The 19,974-nt window shown below is 36.3% G+C and overlaps 1 protein-coding gene across 1 annotated transcript in view; it reads left to right on the top strand.

The window, feature by feature from the left end:
* The window catches only part of pug (pug C-1-tetrahydrofolate synthase, cytoplasmic), a 77,647-nt gene extending 65,945 nt beyond the window's left edge, over positions 1 to 11,702 (top strand). The window contains exons 17-20 of the mRNA XM_083137918.1: positions 3,514 to 3,672; positions 6,167 to 6,293; positions 7,995 to 8,147; positions 11,190 to 11,702. Of these exons, the coding sequence (XP_082994044.1) occupies positions 3,514 to 3,672; positions 6,167 to 6,293; positions 7,995 to 8,147; positions 11,190 to 11,279 (529 nt within the window). The 3' untranslated portion in view covers positions 11,280 to 11,702. The remainder of the gene's footprint in view (positions 1 to 3,513; positions 3,673 to 6,166; positions 6,294 to 7,994; positions 8,148 to 11,189) is intronic.
* The last annotated feature ends 8,272 nt before the right edge of the window (positions 11,703 to 19,974 follow it).

Here is a 19,974-nt window from a genome sequence, read left to right as displayed (position 1 = left end):
AGCATTATATTGATCAGGTCTCCGGACAACTGTTTGACTTGTTTGGAATTGTTTCCATAATCGAGAAATTACCGAATGATCAACGCGAAAGAAAATAGTGACATCTTTGACTGTCCTGTCCTGCTTCAATGTATCCGACAGCACGCCAGCGCTCACTTGCTGTCATTCGTCTTCTTTCAGCCATAGAAACACTAATATTATCAAAAATAATCCTACAAGAGTTATAAACACTTCGTATCACTTATGTGAAATTTAGAAATTTCGTATTTCCGCATTGCACAATTTAATAGTTAAATCCTATTAATTTCGAAGATCCTCTGTCTTCATTCACTAAGAGTACGGCATCTGGAGCAGAGACGCTGTACCCTTAGTGAATGAAGACAGAGGATCTTCGAAATTAATAGAATTTAACTATTAAATTGTGCAATGCGGAAATACGAAATTTCTAAATTTCACATAAGTAATTTTAAACAGTGTTTACCGCATCCATCAGGACTTTGTATCAGCTTTAAATGCACCTCAAACCCATCAGAATGCTGGCTTCTTCAACGAAAGTGTGGTGATTCTTGCACGAAATCCTCGCTTTTATGCTATTTCAAGAGCACAGATTAAGCACCTAGGTACAGATGATTCACTCTCGACTTACAAAAAGGAAGCTACACTTAAAAGTTGACATCTACATCTGAAGCGATTTTCAGCCACTCAAATTCACATACGCTTTCGAAAATTTGCATTGCGTGCTTAACTTTTGAAAGGCAGTGTAGTAAAAATGTGCTAAATACATATTTAGTTATTTTCAGCAAAATATGGAGTTGAATATGGACTTAAAAATTGTAAAATATTACCTTTTAATAATATAAGACACTACACGAGCTACATAAAATACAATAAGTTTACAGTGACATTAATTGTGAAACAACACAAAATGGGTTTTCATTTTCTGTTTCCAAAACAATTAATAACAAAATTTTGTTGTAAGTGTGGAGCTGATGCTTGAGCCCTTATTCTCTATTGTTGACAACAATTATAAATAAACAGTAATTTTAAGTTTTACAATAGCAAGAGCAAACAGGTGGGAGGTGTAAAATTGTCAGTTATTCGTAAAAGAAAATTCACCCTCATTCACATTCACTCTTTCAGTCACACACGGACAATATGACAACCTAATATGTGTGCGAATATGGAAAATAGAAATTTAATTTTTTGAGTCTACATGCCATGCTGCGCAAAGATAATACAAAATATAACTATTTCAGCTTCATACATAAATATGTATTTACATATAAATCCGTAATGTAATTACATACATTCAAAAATTTCAGTCATAGAGGAAGTACTGATATAATGGCAAGTTTAATGCAGTGTAATGTTATAGCGTAAAGAAAGAGCTAACAAATTTGCTTTGAGGGTTTGTCTCCTTGTAATGATTTAAAATCTGATAACTGTGTTCCTTCTCGTGAATATATGAAAGCAGTTTCTGTATTTGTATACTGTAAGGATATATGTATAATATGGACAGATGTTTTTTACAGCATTTCTACTGTTGCCATGCTGAAAATGGCATTTTAATATGTGTGTTAAATTGTAACCCTTTCACTGCTGAGAGACTCTTGGCTGAGTAAATTTTGCAAATATTGAGTTTAATATGATTGTTACCTTATGTGATGTGTGAAGATTAAACAGAATCCAGATATTTTGGAAATCACATTTTCTCTTACAAAATGAAATTAAAACATTAAATGAGTTATGTTTTTAAGTGGTGGGAGGTCCAGTAAAGGGCCACATTTGTACATCAGCATCATCAAAATCTTCACTGCCAGAACTAAATATTTTATCGAAATCAGAATGTTCATCACCTGATTCATTTGTAGTTTGTAATTCTTCCATTTGTGCATCTGTAAGGTAGCACGGATATTGAAATTTACTGGTAGAAGCTATCTTTAACATTCTTGAGATTCCTGAAATTACATGGTTAGTGAGGAGCAATAGCAGCGGCGATAACTACAGAGTGGATTTTTAGGTAAAAACTTATTTTTCTTTGTTGCTTCAGAATTTGACCATACTCGGTAGAAGTGCTAACCATACGGCTGGAATTTAATCTGCGAAGTCTTTCTTATTTTACATAAAAATGGAAAATTTTACCTTTAGCACATAAAACATGTATTTGTAGAGATATTGTAGAGAAATAACATAAAATGAACATTATTTAAACATTCCAGATAAAATTTCAAAATTCTTTGTGTAAATACAAATTTTGTAGTTAATGCATAAATTACAAAAAATATGCAGTAAATTAGTAAATTACTCTCCCATTCAGGACTCCACAACACACTGGTCACTACTGCCCTATACTGGAGTGCTACGGAATTGTGCAAGTTTTGTTCAGTTGTGAATTACATATTTTGGAGTTCATGCATAAGTAGACAAAACATGCGGTAAATTACTATTCTACTTGGGACTCAACATACTGGTCACTACTGATGGTGTTGTATTGTCAACCATGTGGCAAGGCAATGCATGCAGATCAGCATTCTCAAGTCACCCAGCCAACCTCTGTGGCAGAGTGGTTAGTACAACATGGTATGGTGCCAGGGGTCCCGGGTTGAAATCCTGACCTGGGCATGGGTGTTCTTTCTAAGTGTCCCTTCATCATAACATCACTCATTCTCATCTTCGTAATTAGCCAAAAGTGGCACAAAAGCAAAGTAAAATAAACCAAATCAATAAAAAAATCACACACTTGTTGTTGGACTAGGAATACTTAGTCAACCATGGAGCAGCAACCCACTGCCCAGTTCAGGATAGCAATATTACACACACACAGTCAGTTATCTTTCATAACCATTCAGAGAACTACAATAGTAACAACCAATTACAGTTTCACCCTCTGGAAGAAATACATGATGCAATGCAATGCTGTGGATAAAAATTGTCTTCACTTTTGATTTTTGAAGCTGCATTTTCTTGCCTCTTGGTAAAGTTAGCAACTTTCATTTTGTGGGAGGACCATACCAGAAGTGCTGTGCTCCATCTTCCACAACAATGGAATTCAGGGAATGTTTGTTTCTGCAAGGAGTTTTCAAAATGTCTTTCATGAAACTTTATGTTCACTCTCTGCTCCAGTGGTGACACCCTTACACCTCCCTCGCAACATGGCAGGATAATTCCCAGCATTCCCCTCATAAGTTCACGAGGTGTTACCAGGCTGTAGATTATGGACCACACTACACCACGAACACATTACTTCACAGATAGAATGCACATGTGGGACAACATAAAATCAGTCTCATTACCTAATTGTCAGACTATGTATGAACAGCAAAACTTGTAAATTGATATTATGGAATACTTACATATTTACATTTATAAATATTCCAAGAAGCTTTAAATTGTTACAATGTGGAAATCTGTAAGAGTATTGCCATCAGTATAGTATCGACTCGGACATGTTCCTAATATTTTAATATTGAAGAGTAGAGTTGAAATTAAAGATGTAATTAATTTGTCTTGTAGAACTGACACCCAAGCTGAACTTGAATTTCTGAGAAAGGCAAGTGTACATGCTGGAGCCTTCAGAGCCGTGATCTGCAATCATTGGGCCGAGGGAGGACCTGGAGCAGCGGAGCTAGCAGATGCTGTTATTAAAGCCTGCCAGGAACCACCGGAATTCAGGTACTGTGTAACATAATAAATTCAGTAGCAATTATGTAAATTATCTTGTATTGGAAATACTAAGTAGTGAATCCGTGGTGAAGATTGAGCTTGCTGGTTTGCTGCAAGTCATGCCTCACTAGGGATGGGACAGATGTAGTCATATCAGTTGATTGGTAATATTACAGATAATTTTAATGATCCAATATATTTATAAATATATTACAATTCATTGCAATATTGTGCCATTTTTTTTACAATTTTTATGGATATAAACATATAATCACCATTCTGTACTTTTTTTTAAAAGTAAATGTCTAAACATGCAGCTGCTTTAGTATTACAAAAGCTTGGTTTATCTGGTAACACAATTATTTAGGAGATTAAACTTTTGGTGCCCGATCGTCTTGATCGAGATTCTTTGTCAAGGTCGTAGTTTTTACGTTATAACTTCGTAATTTTTGGCTAGAATTCCAATTTTCCTTTTTCATATTGTTGTTAACACATGTATTAACAGAAATGATTGTTGCACGTTTCTTTTTTTTTTTTTCATGAAAATGGCAGGAAAAAGGAGACTTCTTTTCTGCATCTTTTTTGAAGGAAAAAATTTTGCCGACAAAGGAAGGCCGGCTTTTTTGTTCTAAAGCAATGCGTTTCCCTCACCCCTGGAAACTGCATTCGAAGGAAGTTTGTTTATTGGTACCCGAGGTCAAAAGGAATGTTTTCCGTGCGGGCACAAGTGGGGGTTGGGGGAGGGGAAGAGGGGTTGTTGAAACTGCGTCGTAAGAATGGTAGTTTGAGGCATGCTGAAGAAAAGCCTTTGTTCTTGATCACAAGTGTTCACAAGTGGCTACAAAGGTTACCCTGCATTGTCTAAAATTTATGCAGAATGTGCATAAATTTTATATCTTCTGCATCTGTGATTCATTCCGCGTACAACGGTATGTCATTCATCTCTCTAGGGCAATTAGCTTCTGAGCTATAGTCATTTCAATGTAACCCTGCATTTTGCTGAAACTATGAAGCTTGAGACAGTGGCACGCAGGCCTTTCGTTTCAGGGGTACATTGGTCATATGATAATGATGCAAATATTTTTCTGTTTCTTACATGCCAACAATAATTTCTATGTGCATGTTGACCTTTTCATGTCCTTTTTTTCAGGGGGGTGGGAATCCCAGTTTTTTTAAGAAAATGATTTTTTGGGGGGATTCCCCCTTCCCCCTCCATATATACGCCAAATGTGCATAAATTTTATATCGTCTGAATCTGTGATTTATTCCGTGTACAACGGTATATCATTCATCCCTCTAAGGCAATTTGCCTCTGAGCTACAGCCATTTCAAGGTAATGCTGCATTTTGAAGCTTGAATCAGTGGCATGCTGACCATTCCTTTTTGGTGTACAACTCGCATTACATTGGTCATACGATAATAATGCAAATATTTTTGTGTTCCTTACATGCCAGCGTTAATTTCCATGTGCATGTCGACACTGTCATGTACTTTTTTCTTGAAGGGAAGGTGGGGAAAATCCCCATTTTTTTCTGAAATTTTGGAATTTTGTGGGTTCTCCCCTCCCCCTGTCACATATATGCCGAATTTGCATAAATTTTATATAGTCTGAATATCTGGTTCATTCCAAGTACAACGGTATATCATTCATCTAGGGCAATTAGCCTCCGATCTACACTCATTTAATTGAAACACTGCATTATGCTCAAAATCTGCTCGGGTACTAAGGGGGTTGGTTACCTGTGAAAATGGCCTTGGGCTCCAAAAGGTTAATGTAATGAACCATTTGGAATTTTATATCATATCGATACAATATCAGTTATTGGTATCAATAAATTTATTATCAGTACTTCATCAGTATCAGCCAAAATTCCATATCAGCCCATCCCTGTACCTCAGTAAACTTTATAAAAGAGGTAGTGTTTAACATTTCAGTACATTTTATTGTCAAGTTTGCTTGGCTACTCAATACCTAAGAACCAATGTTTTCTGTCATTTTTCTTTTTTAAGAATTTGTGACAATTAGGGGTCCGGGGTGGGGGGGGGGGCAAATGCCCAAATGCCCAATTTTAGAAATTTGCGAAAATTACAGATGCGGAAATGTGGAATTTTCAGTTTGGGGGGAGGGGGGCATGGGCAATAGATATCATCAAAGATTGGTCTTATATCATGCTTCCCTCCAAATTTGGTTCATCTATCTCTAGAAGCGAAATTGTGAAAATTGTTTCCGTAAGCTGGCAAAACTGTTATTTTTTTGCACAAGATGAATCAGACTGTTTTCAACACAACTGTGCCTGTTTGTAGGAATGTACCACTGCTACATACTAGATTTTTTCATTCACTTTGTTACATTGTGGCACCACAGTATGCCTTTTTTTTTACATTTCAATTTCCATCTCATTTTTCCTTGAACACTCATTACAAGCCCTGTCTTTAAGAAAGAAAACCGATATCATCTCTCTATGACAATTTGTTCTCGAGTCTGGTCCTTTTTTTTTTGTAGGTTTTTGTATGATCTGGACCTTCCCATTGAGGAGAAAATGAACACCATAGCCAAGATTATATACGGCGCTGATAAGGTTGAACCTACAGAGAAAGTGCAGAAGCTAATAGAGGAATACACAAAACAGGTATGAATATGTTTTTGTTTTTATTTGTCAAATTATAGCTTCAATGAAAATGTGTGATAAGTTGAGGTCTTGCATAGGCACATCTGTGATTTACTTATCGACAAACGTAGTTGTTCACTTATAAATTATGACTCTTCTATAAAGTACAGAAAGTTTGTTGCATACTTCTGCTTTGATAAAGAGGCACCTTGGGTGGGATTATTAATGCATCTTGTACCAATGTGACTTTTTTTATTGATATCAATAGATAGGTACATCTTTCTTGTTTAAAAAATCAAGATAGTGTGTAGTTTTGAAGTGGGAGGAGCATGTGATCAATATGATGTTGATATTTGGTGGTGCAAGAGGGTCGATTCACCTCTCTCCTCCTCTCCCATCAAACTAGAAAAACTAAAAATAGATACTCTTTTAGACCAAATATACATTTTTATATGGCACTTTGTGGTGTATTATATGAGATCACTCAGGAAATATTCCACCCTCTGCCTCCCCACTCAATTTTTTTCTGATGCCATCACTGTCAGTGACATAGATATGGAAGACAGAGGATTATCAGAAGGCAGGCCACATTGCTGGTGATACCCCACGTGGACAGGTTATTGAGGGTAACAAGTGTTACTGAATTTTCTGCTTGTCTGGAGACTAGTCTTGGTTCAAATATGCACTACATCAGTAGAAGCAACTGCCCAGCAAATGGGTAACATTACAATCCCCCCCCCCCAAATGGCATCATTGATGTGTTAACAACTGGCATCTTACTCCCTGACTGGCTTCCGCAAAGTGCAAAGTAAGCAACATCATCTTGTGTCACTTAATACTATCCATTGGCTGTTCAGAATCAGCAATAGAGGAAGGAAAATGGCCTATCTGATAATCATCGCTTGCACACATCGAAGTATATCAGAGATAATTGTTCTCCAACATCCTGCTTACTCTCCAGATATATCTCTAGCTTGGATTAGGGCCTATTAGACAATATGAAGGAGACATTAGCCAATGCAGATGACCTACAGGAGGTTGTCCAGCAGTGGTGTCGCATTATGCCAAAAGATTGATACCAAGAAGTTTTCATAGTGGAGAATATGTTGGCCATTCCAAATGTTCATTCTTCCATGTGTTTGTGTATTCCTAATCATGCATACACTACTGAAAGTCTGGTCCCAGGTTCGAATCCCAGCCTGGGCATGAGTGTTCTTTGTGAGTGTCCCTTCATAAATTTCACCATATCATCAGTCATCCTTGTTGCGATTAGCCAAAAGTGACACAAAAGCGACACTAAATAAATCAAATCAATACCGAAAGTCAAAAATGGTTTAGGGGTGATTCTTTCCGAAGGCACCCAAATGTCACTGTACCTTCCACATAGTACACCCTGGAATGTCATCTGGACTCAGTCAGTATAATCCTCTGTGCGGCTCAAGTGCCGTCCCTATATGTTTGCACCTTCATCCATTTCATCTTCTTCTGCACGATTAGTCAAAAAGCTAAGTAAAATAATAAAAAAAAAAACAATCAAAAATTCTTTACTTATAAAATAAAATTTGATCTTTTCAAAATAGAATCTGGCTCTTCCATTACATGTGAATGCTAATGCCATTATGTTCATACAAACACAGATAAGATTCACTTGTATGTAAATTCTCTTTAAATGTAATTGAAGTATTGTGGAACTTATTAAAAAGATTTATTTTCCTTTCGCAGGGCTACGGTAACTTGCCGATATGCATGGCAAAGACTCATCTCTCTTTCACAGCAGACCCACAAGTGAAGGGAGCACCAAAGGGCTTTGTTCTACCAATCAAAGATCTTATTGTTTCTGCAGGAGCAGGGTTTCTTGTGCCACTTGCAGGGGAGGTAAGTTGATTTATATTAGACAATTACAAAAGATAAAACTGCATAATTATCATGGCAGTAGTTTCATATGCAATTGTTTATACGTAGAATGTTAATTTATGGAGATTTTGATAAGGAAAGAAAGTCCTAAATTTAAGCCAATACAGTGGAATGCCAATTTTCAATTTTTCTAATCCCAAAAGGTCACAATGCAACAAATTGTTAAAATTGTGTCTCAAGTTCTATGTTGAATTCATTGATATCACAAATTCACAGATTAATTTGTCTAATACAAAATAAGAGGAAATTCATCAAGAATGGAAAGAATGTTATTGTTCTGGTCTTTTAAAAGGGTAATAAAACTAATTGTAATAACTAGTGTGGAATTTCCCTTTTTCAAACACCATATAAATTAAAAAAGGCTATAACGTTCTTGTGGGGAAACATGATGGTAAGAGACCCGTACGTCTTGCCCAGGATAGGAACAGGCAGAAAATATTGCTGTGGAAATAATTCTTCAGTACAGTGAAAATATAAATCTAAACACACAATGATAAGGCTTTAATCATCTGAAGTTTATTAGAATACATTTTCAATGTGAGTGGAAATTTTAATCCAAGTTGTCAGGACAATTTTTGAATGAATTTCTCTGAATGTACAAGTGTTTCATGTACAAGATTTTCAGATTTTTACTTGCTGACACTGCCATTTTTCATAATGGCACCTGTTTTAACAGTGTCATCCCTCTTGGTCTGTACGACCAGAAAAAGTGCCTCAGACCACTTCAGCATTAGAGTAATAGCTATTCTACGATCCCACTTAGCAGGTCATAGAATACATACTTCTAAGAATATGAAAGCAAGAAATTGTACTTTGGAAATAGCTAAGTATATAAACTCCTTCATAGTACCTTAAAGAAATGAAAATATGCTGAATGTGACTGAAAAATTTAAAATATGCTCATTATTGTAGAAATGGCCAAATATGCATACATGTGTTATAGCTAGGCATATCATAAATTTCTGTATAGTTTAGGAATATAATTTGTATATTTGCAAAAAAATGCAAATTCATGAAAACTCGAACCAACCATACTAATAAATGAGACACTCAGTATACAAGTGGTGAAAGTCCAAAAATTGAATATTTGCTAAATACAAGGTATGTACTGAAAGTAATGAGCCAAGTGATATTACTCAGTCAGAAAACACTATTTTTATTCTACCTATGGTTATACATAATTTGGACCTTGCTGTTACTTTTCCACATAACATACAGATCGGTCAACACATTTGCGCCACTGTAACGCAGCTGAAAAATACCACTCTTGTAGTAGTCAGTTTTGACACAACGTAACCACTGGTGAACCTCAACCTTCACTTCATCATCAAACTTGGTACCCCCAGGTGCTGTTCTTCAACGGAGTAAACAAGTGAAAGTCAGATGGGGCTAGGTCAGGGCTATGGGGAGGGTGGGGCATTAGCTCCCACCCCATCTTTTCAATTTCCTGTACTGTGCTCCCAGCTGTATAGGGACGGGCATTGTTATGTTGCAAAATGGCATTGTGCTTGTGATAACCAAGATGGTATGATGTCCTGTATAGCATTGTGTCCAATATTCAGATTTCTCGCACAGTTATCTGCCTGTTGCTTTGGATAAGCTCAACAATCTGGTCCGTTTGTTGCACGTGGAAGCTGTTTTCTGTCTCCCACTATGAGGCTTATCAACAATGTCTGTGTTACCATCTCTAAAACGTTTTACCCACATATCCACTGTACTGTAACCCATGCAGGCATCTTCTTAGAAGTTCTGTAAACGCTGATGAATTTCTGCCGCTCCAACTTTTTCACTACAAGGTGCGCCATTTTTCTCCTACCGACAGCACTTACAGCTAGCATGTGGTTCATGCAGTGGATAACAGATGGCTGTACCTGACAGACATTTGGTTTCAACCAAAATGGTCAATGCCTGAGAGTATTTGAACAAGGATCACGACTTTCAGTATGTGCCTTGTAGGTTTTGAAAATGGTCTACATAAATGACATTGTTTCACAGGACTACGGAAATAAGTCCATGGTTGGATTGTTTGGTTCTAGATGGCAGCACTTTGCTGAACCACTAAACCAGTTGATAGGAGTTCTGATATCGAAATTAATTCGAATTAACTTTGAAGTGGATGCGTAAGCATGTTTCATGTGTATCTTGCCACATTTAAAGTGCTATAACAAACATTTTAGACCAAATATCTCATAAATACTTTCTATGGACTTACACAACTTGTATCCTGAGTGGGATTTTACCATATTTATATAATTGTTAAATTGACCCAAAAAAACTGCACTGCATGTTATACATGGTATAATTCCAACAGGTAACATGAAACCATGCGTGTTTTCACTATGTCACTGTGATAACACACATACATATCAACAGGCATAAATACAAATTATGCCCAGAAATTTGTAGGAAAATTTTGTAAAGAACTTCATTCAAAATTGCTTCCGCTGTTTTTTCGCCTTCAATCATTGCGTTACTGAGCAAAGCGGTGCCATTCAGATGTCAATAAAGTTCACACCTCCCGTCACACGGGAGCCAAATCATTAGTATTTTTTTGCGAGAAATAATGGAAAATAATTTCCCCAAGTGCTGCAAGTCAATAATGTATTTACATAGCTGCACTCCACTTCTGGATATTTGCAATGCTTAACCTGGATGGAGCTGCCTTCAGTTTTTTTCTTGCTTCTGCCATTGTCTTAAACTTGCCTCACCATTGTGTTTGTACACATAGTATCAGGTGACTCATTGAAGAGTCATGATGTGATTAGTTCTTGATCAACATAGCAACAGCTGGACAACCTACAACTAAGAAAGCCATTTCTTGAACCTGAATTGTGCTGTGTGTTATATCCCAATATGAGAGATATAATTTTTTGTTGCTTTTCTTAATCAAAAACAAGGGTACAGGTACACACGTACATGCATTATAAACATTTTTCATCCTTTTGTGAAGATTGTATATTTTCATATTGAATAAAATGTACAAGAAAGTTCCTTTCCTTTCAGATTACCAAAATGCCTGGACTTCCAACAAGGCCAAGCTTTTATGACATGGACCTTATTACAGAGACTGAAGAAATTGAGGGGTTGTTCTAATAGTCAAACAGAAATGTGCAGTAAAGTACCCCAATTCAACTGTACTGTTCGACTTGCCATAAATCACGTGACATGAAGAGTAATATTTTCATTAGAATGCTATTTGAACTGTAAATTGATTTTTGTTAAACTCTGAATATTCTAGAACCACGAGTTTAACAAAAATCAATTTACAGTTCAAATAGCATTGAATGTTAGAAAACATTGCACAGTTATGCTGTAAGCGCATTACAGAACATTCCAATGTCAAATAATTTTCCATATATTTTTAATGTTTGTTAGAATTTATATTATTTTGTACTTGAATTGTTGCTCAACAAATTTTATATATCCTTAAGAAATTTGTGTGAAACTGGAGGCGTTTCAAGATTGTTGAATTGGAATTTTGCTAAGAATTTACAGAATAAATGTTTATAAAGTTTATTACATGTGTGTTTGTCTCACTTTAGAAGTTTCTTAGCTATGGTGCCCTGAAAAATGTATAATTGAAGTTTCCTTGTAATTTATACAATCATCACGTAAATAAATTGTTAATCTTTTCAAAAATGCTGCAAATTAAACTAAACGAGAAACACATCACTTAAATTGCATTATGGGTATTTATGCAGTATACACAGCCAAATTATAATATGTCAGGTCAAAATTTTAGATTAGGGCTTAAATGATAATTCTCACAGGTAACTTTGTTTCATCATCTACAATTACTAAAGCATCCGAGTTCTACCTACTTACTTTTTCACAATGTTAACCTCCCAAGAGGCACGTTGAGGCACTAACTTTTCAAACTTGCCGCAATGTACAAAAAAAATAATTGCAAGAGAACTAACAATCGTAGCAGAGGTGAAATTTATACATTTTACCTCCCAACAATGGAAGTTTAAAAAAAGAAAAGAATTGAAGTTTTGCACAAAAATTCATATTTGATATCCTGCCACCTATGGCCACCACAATATATCAAACAAAAAAATGTTTAAAAAAAATGTATGTAGCAGTGCCATATTTCTACAACCATGCAAAGTTGCGCTGAAAATAGGTAGATACTTCTTGGGAGAAAAAGAAAAGCAGTGTTGTCATCTTAGGGGAAACAAAATTCCGGAAAATTTATTTATTTATTTATTTATTTATTATCCTGCGCACAACAGGCATCTGCCCTTTTACAGTGCACAGTAAATGTCTTACATAGGATTTATACACATCAAAATAATATTTATACATATTTCAGATATTAAAAAAATACATACAGAGGTTATATATATCGTCCTTAAACATTACCGTGGATAAAAAATGAATCAAACCTTACACAATTACATTCATATATGTATGGGTATATATATATACACACATAAAGAAGGTAAAAATAATAATAGTAATAATAATAATAATAAAAATAATAAAAAATTAAGCAAGAATGTTGTCCATTAAATAGCGTTTATACTCAGAAAATTTAGCAAATATGTCCAAGTGTATGACCCTCTCTAACCATTCATTATACAAGCTACACATTCTTCGCAGGGGAGCCATTTCTGCGGATTTTGTACGGGTGCGGGAAATTGCAAAGAGTTGTTCTCTTGATCGCAACTTTGGATGGGGGACATAGAAAGCTATTTTTGAAAGCAGAGAGGAAGAATCTAATTTGTCGTTAAGAAGTTTGAAAAGAAAAAGGAGCTGATGTATGGTTCTTCTGTTTACAAGGGAGGTAATGTGTAATTTAATTAGTAATTCGTTATAAGGTGTCATCTTTGGATATGCACCATCTATCCTAAAAACTATATAGCGGGTGAACTTATTTTGAACTTTTTTAATAAGATCTATTTGTTTACTGGTTTGTGGACTCCACACTTTCTTTCTTGTATCGTAAAAAACGACACACTATGGGACGGGGGCCACGTGATCGCTGAACGTTCACACGATGCGCTCTCTGGATATCATCATCATGGAGGGTCACTTTGAGTTTGCTTTCGACGATATCTTTCACCTTACGTTCCGAAGTGTTCCAGTCCTCTCCGGCATCTTCCTCCACACCAAAAAACACGAGGTTCTCTCTCCGTCCTCTGTTCTCCTGATCGTCGATTCTGTGTTCCAACCAACTTGTGTAATCGCTCAGGTCGTTCACACGCTTTTCTAGAACATTCACACGGTTTTGCATGTTGTCCACCCTCAGCAATATCTTATTTAAAGTGTCCCCAAGTTGGCGAACTTCGTTGCTCAAACTCTTGTTGCTCTCTTGAAATTCAGACTTAAGATCCTGAATCAAACCTTTGAGCTCTTGTAGATCATCTCCAGGCCCTGGATTTTGCTCGACACCTCCCACAATGAGTAGGGTTAGCACCACAACACCATACGCAAGATACACTTTCTGAAGACCGCAGTTCTGTTTTGCTTTCGACACTCTTGGGCGCGCTCGGGTGAAATACGTGCCTATAGCCAGGTGCCACTGAACGGTGCACACACCCATTGTCCCCGGACACTTCAACCAGCGGAGCTCAACAAAAACACGTCCGTCCTAACGACTTTCACTTCAGATGTCAGCCCATAGATGCTGGATGGACCAAATTTATAGGGAATTACAGCAAAACACTCTTCAAAGACCTGTAATGCCAGTCACCCAATTTTGAGGAGTAAAAACCCAGGAAATATATGATTAATTTCTAGGTAATTTTGAAAATTGGAGGTTATCTCCTGTGCTGAACCCTTATTTTGTCGCAATTTGTGAAGAAGTTTTTTATTCATACTATGGGAATGAGAGACGCGGTAATAGATAATTAAGGTACTCATGTTTTCCGCAAAGCTGTTTTAGAGTATTTTCTATTTAATTTTGGAATATTCCAACGAGGAATGGTGGCAGTGGCTACTGAAATTAATATAAAATAATGTAAATCAGCTTCGCGGAAAACGTGAGTACCTTAATTGTTTTTTTTTTCTTTTCATTTTTGTCGTTGAATGTAAAACATATCAGCAAGAAACCATCTTTGAAGAGTAATACCCCATTTATATCTTTAATCACATAATTTTGGGCAGGGGGAAATATACATTTTCAAAATGCATTTGTTAAAAAAGTTGTGCTGATTTAATTTGTGCGTAGTCTTGCACAAATGTCAGGATTAACAGCTAAACACAGATTGAAAACTGCAATTTTTGACACTCCTGTTGATGATCTGCTAGCAGGAATACATTTGCCTTTGCCTTGCTGTACCACAAAATCTAATTAACGTTATTGAGATATTCCAATATTTCCTAAGTCAATATGCACAATCATTTATTTCCTAAGTCAATATGCACAATCATTATGTTTGATTCCACAGTTGCTTTGTCATTAGATAACTCATCATGGTTGCTTACTTCTTTTATCTGCTCAAGTGACATTATGAAATTGCATTTTTCCGGGTTCCTGTTAAGCCATGTAATTATTCTCTGAGTTTAGTCTCTTTCATAAGTAGGGTTTAGTTACCCGATGTCCTGTATTCTACAATTTAGTTTTCATGTAATTTTAATGCCATATTTAAAATGCAATGCATATTAGAATGTATAAAATATATAATGTCAATAAAAAAAATATTTTTCAACTGACGTGGTTGCAGCGAACACACGAGACACATCAATGCGGTAATCAAACTTGTTCCAGACACGGTGTAACATGTCCACTGTAATCTGCACTGCATGCATTATTATGAAGTTGCTGGATGGAAGAAATTGCACGGCGTAAGATCCGGGGAACGAAGGGGCCAAGAGAGAACATGATTTTTTTGTGGAAAATCCTTACGTGATGCAGGCCATATTTGGAATCAGCGTATCAAAAAGATTGTAATTTTAACTCGCATATCAAAAATTGGGACAGTTTCTGCCTCAGTGTTTGTTGCAACCATGTAAATTGAAAAATATTTTTTTTATTGACATTTATAACTGCAACATTCATTTGTGTACACCCTGTATAATCACTTAGTGTATAAAAACCGGTTTTTATATTTCTGTTCAGGAAGTGTCCTGTATTTGCAAGGGAGACATGTGGGAAGTCGAAGTTGTTTTTGCATAGGTAGGATATTGGATTTATTAGATCACTGCAACTGTATCTTATATACAGGGTCTCTGAGAATGAATGATGGGGTTTGGTGAGGTTATTGTGAAATATACTTTACATGGTATACATTGGAAGTTGTTTTATTAGATTCAGCAACTCACTGTGTGCTACCATGTAGGGCGTTGCAGTGTCAATTTGATCATTGTAGTGCAATGTACACCATACAAGAGAAAGCTGATTGTGTCCATGATTCTGGTGCAAAGGCAATTTAGATGCCAGTATCAAAAAGATCCAACACGAGAAGAAAACTCCATCGATGGTTCTCACAATTCTGAGAGATAGGTAGTGTGGAATAAAAAAAATTATCAAATAGATTCGGGGATCAAATGAAACCATGGAAAAATCCTACACTCAGCATTCGGAGTTGGGCCTTTATCAATCAACTGTGCGACATGATTCAGTTCATTCAAAATTTATTTTAGTTACTTATTTCTCTCTGCTTACCTTAGAAACTGTTTGAGTTGCTGAAGCTAATGAAACAACTTTCAGGATATACCATGCTACACAACAATCTCACCAAACCCCACCATTCATTCTTCGAGACCTGTACATTTATTTCATGTTACTCTTACAAAATAAAAAATGTATCAAGGAGACCAGCTGTTATCAAAGATATATTTTCTGTTGATCAAAAGTTAGAGAGAGCCCAACATTTCATAATGCAATGCTTCCTTGTCAAGTTTCTGATACAACAAACTATTTACTGAAGTTTTTAATCTTATGTTGGGATGGACTAATAGGAAACTTACGCTGAAATGCCAGCATAAAAATTGTGGACATATTTAACAATTCATTCTCTGGTTTTATCAGATTATATAACAAGTAAATAAGTGGCTCTGACCGAGCCCATTTAAGTATCTGGCTTTCAACACCAAAGTTCCTGTGTTCAAGTACCAGCTTAGGATTGGGTGTTCAGTGTCTCCCCCTTCATCAGTTTTATCTAATCACCACTCATCTTCATTGTTGCAATTAGCCAGAAGTCGCAGGAAAGTGACATTAAATAATACAGCAAGGTTTCCAAATTAATTCATTTACACTACAATTACAACACTGAAACAGTAAAATTATTAATGCCATTATGCAATTATTTCCAATAATAGCAACAAGGTATTAGTGCAGTCCCTACTGTTATGATAAACTGATATTACATACTTCTGCATTTAGTATAAAGCCATAAGCCTTTTCATAAAAACAGTATGCTCATTCCACAGAATTTGAAATCAAGGTGACAGTTTTTTTCATTGAATTATGGTGGCAAACACTATTCTCTTTTAAAATATGTGATCTTTCTGGCAGTCAACTTTATTTTAGCACCTGAAGTCCAAATATTGGTATATATTGCACATTGCAAATATTGTGTAGCTGTTCAGAAATCTTGTAGTGAAATATGATCCGGTTCCTGGTACCCTATTCCATCTATTCTACACTAGAAGTGTTAATTATAAGTGTATTTTCCATTTTGGATATATGCTCTATGATACCACACCATTATTATGAGTGTTCTGGGCATGAGATATTGGTGTGGAGGTTTTCAGGAGTCACATGACAGTTCACTGGGTTTTTTTTTCCTAGACTACATGGATCAAATGTAAATCTCCAAATATTGTGCGCAACAAGCAATCAATGGAAGGTTGTCAAAAGCTACAATTTTTTTTAAAAAAAATATTAATCAATATTACAATTTATGGTGGTCAGGTTTGTGACCTGAGACAGGTATGTTACATTGCTATTATGAAGATCTTAATGACTAGAATAGTTATTTTATTTTCTATTTGACAGTGGCAGTGACAATAATGAATACAGAGTATTAGCAGGTATAGTATTTTTATATTGTTTGGACATTGTATATACTGTTCCAGATATGCATGATGAGATAACTATGCGAATATGGCATTAGATTGCATGAATTGTTGCTTTAAGTCCATTTTAGCACAAATTGGCTAATTGGGAGTGGACCTTCAGTTTAAAGTTGAATCTGAACCACTGTGCCTCAGTGGGCTTCGAACCCAGGACCAGTTTGTTATAAAACAGATCGCATTAGAAAACATGTTCAAAATACTACCTTAAGGCTGGTCCACATGCTACGTCTTACAGTAAGTCTTGTTTGCACAGTTCAAAACTGTACAGGAAGAGATGTTGCAGTTCTGGCACTTTCACACGCTACGTCTTGCTGTATGTCATTTCCTACTCAGTTCAGCGCTGGAGGAACTGGAGTTTGTACTCTGGTCAATTTTCAGATTGTCTTCCAAAAAGAAGGCAAATTGAGCTCGAGACGTTCAAGATGGTACAAGCACAGACTACCGAAAATACACCAATTTTCACACCTCACGTTACTTTGTGAATTGCATGGTGAGAAACATTGTGCTTATTTACTTATCACCTATGTCCTCCTGTAAATATGTGAATAAATGAACCTTCATTGTAAACGTATAATATTATATTAGCACTACCTAAAAGACTATTCCAATAGTTCACTACGATTAGTTTTCCTAATTCCATAGAATACTTTACAATGTTCAAAAATCAAAAGTTAATACGAGGGTCACTATTTATATTTTGAGCCTAACAATGAAAAAACAGGAATTTGGCATTGAAAACTGCTTTATTGTTTTTCAAAGTATTCTCCTTTATGGTCAATACACTTTTGCATTCGTTCGAACCATTTGTCAAAGCAGTTTTTCCAATCTTCTTGAGACACCTCCATAATATGGTTTTTGAACGCATCAACGGCATCTTCCGCCGACGAAAATCGTTGTCCACACAATTTATTCTTGACATTCGGGAACAAAAGAAGTCATTGGGTGCCAAATCAGGACTGTACGGTGGATGACCCATCAATTCGATTTTTTGACTGTTCATAAAGTCGGTTGTTAGACGAGATGTGTGACAGCTGGCATAGTCTTGATGAAGAATGATCCGACGGCGTTTGTTTGTTTTCCGTATTTGACCGAAGTCCTCTGGCAAACAAATTGTTGTGTACCATTCAGAGTTGACCGTTCTACGTTCCTCTAAAGGCACAGTTGCCACATGACCAGTTTTCCCAAAAAAACAGGCGACCATTTGTTTCGATGTGCTTCGAGCGCGAACAACTTTTGTTGGATTGGGTTCATCTTGAAACACCCATACAGTCGACTGCTGTTTACGTTCCGGCTCATATGCATATATCCATGATTCGTCACCTGTTACAATCTTATATACGTCTTTTGAAGCACCACGATTGTATTTATTGAGCATTTGTTTGCACCAATTGACGTGAGCGTCTTTTTGAGTTTTTGTCAAATTGTGTGGGATCCAACGAGAACATACCTTTCTCACAGCTAAATGATCATGTAATATTTTATATATGCTGGTGGAACTAATGCCTATGGTTGCCTCAATCTCACAGTATGTCACATGACGATCTTGCAGTATTAGGTTTTGCACAGCATCATTGCTTTCTTGAACAACAACTGATTTTGGACGACCTTCGCGAATCAAGTCGGTGAGCGAATGGCGGCCACGATTAAATTTGTTATACCAGCGTTTCACACTGGCAAAGGATGGGGCTTCATCGTCAAATGTGGAAGTAAGTTGATCGATGCACTCTTGTCTTGATAATCCACGTCGAAAATCGTAAAAAATCATTGCACGAAAATGTTCACAAGTTAATTCCATTTTATTGTTGTCGCGCAATCTCCAAGGCAACATAAACAACACAAATCAAGCTATTGACAAAACATTTGAAGTACGTTATGGTCAATAATGCCAGACGATTCCGTGCAAATGTCAAATCGCGCCTAACTTCAATCAGTGTTGCCAAGGCTCAAAATATAAATAGTGACCCTCGTGTAAATACCCTTTCTTGATGATTCTCTAATGAAAAATGTATTTACAATTCAGTTTGCTTTAAAATATTTCCATTATAAATAATAAATTAAATCTAATGTAAAAGTTATTTATATTTTCATTACTTCATGCCGTTCTTTTACCTCTTGGATTAATTGTGACGATGAGAATGGATGACGAAGTGATTAAATGGTGATGGGACGAACAGAGTGATATACACGTACATGACTATGGTTCGAACTTGTGACATCTGACTTTCTAGAGCATTACTCTGACAGTAATGCCATGGGGATAAGGTACGGTAAAATATTAAAACACACTTCCTGCGGGGTTGAAAAAAGTACCACCTTGTTACCATTTGGGGTTTGGCTTATTTTACTTGGCTAGTTTTGGCTAATTGCAAAGATGGGGATGGGTGATGTATGATCAAATTGACGGACACTCACAAACACCCATGCCTAGGTCGAGATTCGAACCTGGGACCTCTGGTGCCATAGTGCAATGTGATAACCACTCTACCACAGACACTAAGATAGGCTATTCCGGGCTGAACCTATCATTTAAAGTGGAATTTGAACCACTTTTTAATGTGCCTCTACCTCGAGATTGAACTCAGGGCCTCTTGATTACATGGCGTCATCGGTTCAATAAAATCAACATTCAATCTTATCATTGAGATTAACCTGGAAAGGCAGAAAATAATTTGTACTCTCTTGTAGTTTCTTCATCAGTCAAAAATCCAAATAAATGAAAATGCCTTAACATTGAGTTGTAATCATCATACCCAGCATCTCA

This window comes from Lepisma saccharinum, chromosome 16 (assembly GCF_977018435.1).
Source record: "Lepisma saccharinum chromosome 16, izLepSacc3.1, whole genome shotgun sequence".
Classification (NCBI taxonomy): Eukaryota; Metazoa; Arthropoda; class Insecta; order Zygentoma; family Lepismatidae; genus Lepisma; species Lepisma saccharinum.
The sequence above is the reverse complement of the archived record's forward strand: the minus strand, read 5'-3'. Positions and strand labels throughout refer to the sequence as shown.